Below are 6,169 nucleotides of genomic sequence, written 5' to 3'. Positions count from 1 at the left end.
TTATGTGACTCAAAATAAAGTAAGACAAATTTCAAATTACTTAAAACATTTTTATTAACATGCACGCAAAAAATTCTTGCAATAACACAACAATCTGGATAAATAGTCATTACAGCCCTTTTTTTCTTGGTATTTTGATTCACAATAAGCTTCTTAAAGTTGGTGATGAACATTCAGAGATATTCTTGCCGACAGAATTCTGTTTTACCTACGTTCTTACAAGAAATGTTGTTTTTTTTTTCTTTTTCTTTTTTTGTCAAGAGAAATGTTATTCTTCGATAGGCATAGAGTCTATACCTGCCATCCTTGCATGACTTTGTAGGTTCCAACCGCAGGAAGGTAAGGTGAAGGATCAACTTCCATCTTTGGCATTCATGGTATCTTCTATCACTATTAGACAGCCACGTCAGAGGTGATCAACTAGTTGAGAATGACACGTCAACAAAGAGTGAGGTGGGCCATAGATTTTTATGGAGCTCCATCTAAATTCTAGAATGATATCTTAATATTGGATTAATTCTGATAATCTAGAAAAAAAAAGCACTATTTTATATACGCCAAATATATATATATATATATATATATATATATATATATATATATATCTCAAACATTTATTTGAAAAATCCAAAGAACGTCTCGATTTTTCGATTGACCAAATCTCTTAACCTGTTGGCTTTAAATTTCCAGACCAAACTATAGGCCATAGGGCCATTTGGTCTGAAACCTGAGGGAACCAAAACTGAACCATGGATTGAACGCTTAGCTAGCTTCTAGGCAATTCTAGAATGATTACCATTGTTCCATTTTAATATTTCCTGTTGCAGAATTTCGTTTTCTAATTCTTTTTTTTACATATATAAATGGAGAACTAGGCTGTATTAGCTCCTCAAAGTGTTGTTTGATTCAACTGACTTAAATAATTAGGAAAAAGAATTATCAAACAAACACAAAAGTTTCACTGCACATTATTATTATTATTATTTCTTTTATTTTTTTATTTTTGGTAGATCTGCACATTATTTTTTTCGCATGAAGAATGCGTTGATAGAGATAGAAAGGTTCAAACAAGACAGCAATTCCTTACATTGGAAATCCTGCACAATTACTTAACTCTAATAAACAAAATGAAGAAAACTAGCATTATTTGATAATTTCATAAGTTTTCATGGAGACCCCCTAATGTACATCAAGCGTTAGGTCCATTTTATTCCTTATTCTTTTTCGGTTATATTTTTCATTTTTTTTCTCTTGATATTGGTGATATATTAAGATGGGATTTTAGTAAAATTTCCAAAGGTTCTGGTCCCCTTGTTCTTGATCAGCATCTATAGCATCATCACCAGCTATGTCCAAGCGAGGAGGGCTAAGCAGCATTCCCTCAGCCATGTTCACTAGAACGTTAGGCATATTAAAGATCAGATCCTCATCAACAAACTCATGATTCAGCACAAATCTGTCATCCTCATCAACTGTCTTATGAGCCTGATGAACATTATGGTGACCACCTTGCACCTCATCCCTTGAATAAGAACAGCGATCAATTGCAACTCCCATGGCCGCAGCAGCGGAGGATGCCGCCGCCTGGATGTCACGTGACGAAGTGGAGGCCGGCACGGGCAATGAAGAAGCGGAGTTGGGGAAGTTGAGCTCAGCATCTTGACCCTTGAGAGCGATAGCGGCCACGTCATAAGCAACCGCGGCCATTTCGGGTGTGGGAAATGTGCCTAGCCAAATCCTATTAGGTTTTTTGGGCTCTCGGATTTCCGAAACCCATTTTCCACTACTCCTGCGGCGTACACCACGGTATGTTGGGTGACGCCCTGGGACAATGGAAGTGGTAGAACTGCTTGATGTTGTAGTAGTATTCGTGGCGTGCATCGTGGAGATGTGGCCGTTGGAGGTTGATTGGCAGTTGGAGGTTGATGGAGGAAGCCATTTATGGAGGGACGGGATTTGAGAAATGAATCTGAATTGTGAGCTAGGTGAGGAGTTTGAGAGGGAGAGAGTGCAAACCAGGTGTTGCTGAACTGCGCTGTGAAGAGAGTTGGGGTGTAAGCCAGCTTAGTTTATGTTGGATGGACTAGTTCTGGGTTGGCTTTGCATTTTTGTATGGAGACTGCGCATCAAACGTCAATAGAACAGTGGTTTTATATATCACTTTTCCATCTTATATGTCACCCCACTCTCCTATGGTACTAAATGCGATCATCTAACAAAGATTTGATTATAATAATGAGGGGATCCATATTTTCAAGGTGGAATCCCATCAAGGGAATATATGGACAGTATAAATGTGAGGATGACGAGACGTAGGCCGGGATAATTAGTGTACTAGAGAGTGGAGCTTCCCACTCTTTCTGTTACCAATATCGCAACTTGCCTATTATGTCAAATTATAAAATAAAAGCATAGTCGTTAATTATGTTAGAAAGTGAGCACTCAACTTAAAACCAATTAAAATTACACTCTAATAATGTTTTAGAAATATAGACTCTAGAAAGCATTTCACACACACGAAAGAACTAGAGAGAAGAAAAGAGCTGAAATGTCAATAAATTGTTTTCAGTAATCCACAAGCTCAAGATCATGAGCTATACATGGGTCAGTTTCAAAGTATTTTTAAAATAATTAAAAGTAAATTCAAATTATCAAAAGTTATTATGATCATGTTTGATATAAAAAGTAAAAAGTAATTTTGAGTTTAAAAAAGCACTTAAAGTGCATTATGAAATTAATTCTATTTCTACCCAACCTTTCAAGATTGTTATGGAATTGGTACTTCAAATAGGAGTTCGGAATTCTATATCTATTTTACTAGTAGTTCAGTTGTGTGTTTAACCAAGTATATAGAAACTATATGGTTTTCCTTATACTATATATATGAACATGAACTCAAACACTTGGGCAACTAGGATAACTTAGCAATTCTCTGATGGATTGGTTTGCCAAGTATCGAGCTCCTATAAATACCAACTAATCCATAACAAGACTAACTCGATCTCTCTTAATTTCTACATCATGTGCTTGATGAGCTAACCGAGTGAATGCTAACACAGTGGGGAGTCCCAAAATCATTTAAACTACTATGCGAGGTTTTGATTTTCCAATTTTGGATCGTCTCTATACATAAATGCCCCCACAAGAAAATGTGTGAATCTGCTTGATCATGGCTACAAGTAGAGTGAAATTCCCAACTAGCCTTCCTTGGGCCCAAAAAGAATGGATAACTAGAAATGCACACTCTAGAGTCTCAACACATGTATACCAAAAAGTACATCGTTGCAGTTGCTGTTGGCTTATGTTCAAGAATTAAAAAGTGCATCGTTTCGGGGTTTAAGGATTCCATATTTTGAGTTTAAGATTTAAGATAGGATTTCATATTTGATATAAGTTGTTTATCAGAGTGCGCAACGAACAAGACTAACAAGAATAATAGAAAATATTATTAAACAAACGAGAATGCTGGAACGACTACAAAACCCTAAGAGGCTACATTGTGACAAGCTTATATCTTTGAATAACAAAGCTCTCTATTTATAATAAACTAACCCTAGTCCTTAATTAGCAAGGAAACGAAAACCTAATTCTAATGGGTAAGAAACTCTAATATCCTTTGCCCCACAAGAAAACCATAAGCAACAATAAAATAATAACTAATTTTCCAACACCCCCCGTCAAACTCATGGTGGTACACAACATGAGTTTGCCAAAGTAGATGTGGATGCAAGACTCCAAATTCCAATGCCAATGCCGATGCCGATGCCGATGCCTATTTCCATGCCAATGCAAATTCCAACTTCCGAACAAACTTGAAAAAAAAAAACAAAAAATCCAGCTTTCGTAACGTCACTCGAATGATCACCAGTCAAAGCACTCAAGTGATCGTCGCGGTGGGCAACAACAGACTTACCAATACAAGCCAAACAAACCATATTTCTTTCTTGCCCGTGTGGGCCTAAACCTCAAACAATTTTCAATTTCATTTTCTTCCTTCCTTCTTCTCTCTGCCCTTCTTCAATTCATGCAAAACCAACACAAGTGCAGATACGGGTTCAAGTTGCAGACAGCGGGTGTGTGATGCGAAATAGAAACAGATGCAGGTTTATAGGACTTCAAGGGGAGACAAACTCGATCTGAGTGGATCTCGGATCTGGGCTTCGTTAGGGACGAATACGGACCGCGGGGATGGTGCAGAGGGTGCGCAGTGAAGGGTTCTGGGAAAATGTGAAACAGCACGTATGTGAAATAATATTTGATATTTCATTTCTTAATCAATAAGGAATTACAATCAGGTTTATATACACTTATGTAAAATAGCTTAGTAACTAATTAAGCTTAGTTAACTAACTAAACTAGGATTAGTTACATGGACAGCTGTAACAAACTTATAACAGTATTACAGCTAGCTATGATGTAGCTCTTTACACCCCCTCAAGCTGATTGGAGGAGGACCGAGAGAAAGCTTGGACTGAAGAAATTGAAACCGAGCTTTAGACAGTGATTTGGTATGAATGTTAGCAACTTGATAGTGAGTAGGGATGTATTGCACACGAAGCAGTTGGGCAATAACAAGTTCACGAATATAATGATAATCAATTTCCACATGCATTGTGCGAGCATGGAAAACCGGATTAGAAGTCAGAGAGATCGCAGAGATGTTGTCACACCACATTTTAGGAATAGTAGAAAGGAGGAAAGCCACATCTTTAAAAATTTTGCACACCCAAGTGAGTTCAGGTGCAGTGTGTGCTAGAGATCTATATTCAGCTTCGGTAGAAGATCGAGCAACAGTATGTTGCTTTTTTGCACTCCAACTGATTAGATTTCTACCCAAATAGATGCAGTAACCACTGGTGGACCGTCGATCAAATACACAGCCTGCCCAATCAGCATTAGAGAAGGCTGTAAGATGCAATGGACCTTTCTTGAACCACATACCTTGAGCAATGGTAACCTTTAAAAATCGGAGGATTCTTTTGACAGCTTGAAAGTGTGAATCCCTTGGACAATGAAGAAATTGGCAGACTTGATTCACGGCAAAGAAATTGGCATAGCTCTTTAGCACGAGCGGTGATGCAGATCAGGTGCTGAACTTGGTGGTGCGGTGATGTTGCAGTGGTGCAAAGGGGGTCGGGTTCTATAAAACACGGTGCAGGTGCATGTAAGTGTGGGTGAATGGTGATCGGATACGGTCAAACAACATCTGGTTGCGATCGTCAGGTCATGGTTCATGCAAACGGAAAAGTCATCGTATCAAGGTTCTGTTTCACGATAGATGGGTGTAGGCGTGGTGGGTTGGCGCAGTGATGTTCCGATGGTAGCAGAGGACGATGACATGACGCAGCAAACTGATTCAATTTTTTTTTTCAAAAAAACTAATACTGAAAACTAATATCAAACAAACAACATGGATACCTATCAAGAACAAATTAAATCTCGAAAGAACAAACCTGCTCTAATACCAAGTTGAATATCAGAGTGCGCAATGAACAAGACTAACAAGAATAATAGAAATATTATTAAACAAACAAGAATGCCAGAACGACTACAAAACCCTAAGAACATTGTGACAAGCTTATATCTCTGAATAACAAAACTCTCTATTTATAATAAACTAACCCTAGTCCATAATAAGCAAGGAAACGAAAACCTAATTCTAATGGGCAAGAAACTCTAATATCCTTAGCCCACAAGAAAATCACAAACAACAATAAAATAATAACTAATTTTCCAACAAATAGTTTAATGGAAGTCTAAAACCGGGTAGTGCTAGATATAATTCACATACCGAGTTGGAAACACACACTCTAGAGTCTCAACGTACACATAGATACCAACAAAAATATCATTCACATACTAAACAAAAGACTCCAATGTAATGGTTGCATGCATGTTTTCTCTTAAACATTTTTTATTTAAAATGATATATATTACTATTTTTAGTTGCACTAAAATAAAAGAGAGAGTCTTCTAATTAATTATGGTAAATTACATAAAACTATCTCAACTATTGGGCCAATCATAGTTTCATACTCTGTCTTTAAAAAATTTCAATGTCATACCTCATCTACGAATTTTTTACAATTTCATACATTCCGTTAGTTTTCTGTCAATTCTTCCGTTAAATAGTGACATGGCTTGAGACGAGGCCCACTCTCTATTAAAA

At 37.3% G+C, this 6,169-nt stretch overlaps 1 protein-coding gene across 1 annotated transcript; it reads right to left on the bottom strand.

The window, feature by feature from the left end:
- Positions 1-1,281: 1,281 nt before the first annotated feature.
- On the bottom strand, positions 1,282-1,881 carry LOC126600366 (ethylene-responsive transcription factor ERF024-like). Its single transcript, XM_050266951.1, has one exon. It carries the CDS (start codon positions 1,879-1,881, stop codon positions 1,282-1,284), a length of 600 nt encoding a protein of 199 aa, XP_050122908.1.
- Between the last annotated feature and the right edge of the window lie 4,288 nt (positions 1,882-6,169).

This window comes from Malus sylvestris, chromosome 14 (assembly GCF_916048215.2).
Source record: "Malus sylvestris chromosome 14, drMalSylv7.2, whole genome shotgun sequence".
NCBI classification, from domain to species: Eukaryota; Viridiplantae; Streptophyta; class Magnoliopsida; order Rosales; family Rosaceae; genus Malus; species Malus sylvestris.
This window is presented reverse-complemented; position numbering and strand designations above follow the sequence as displayed.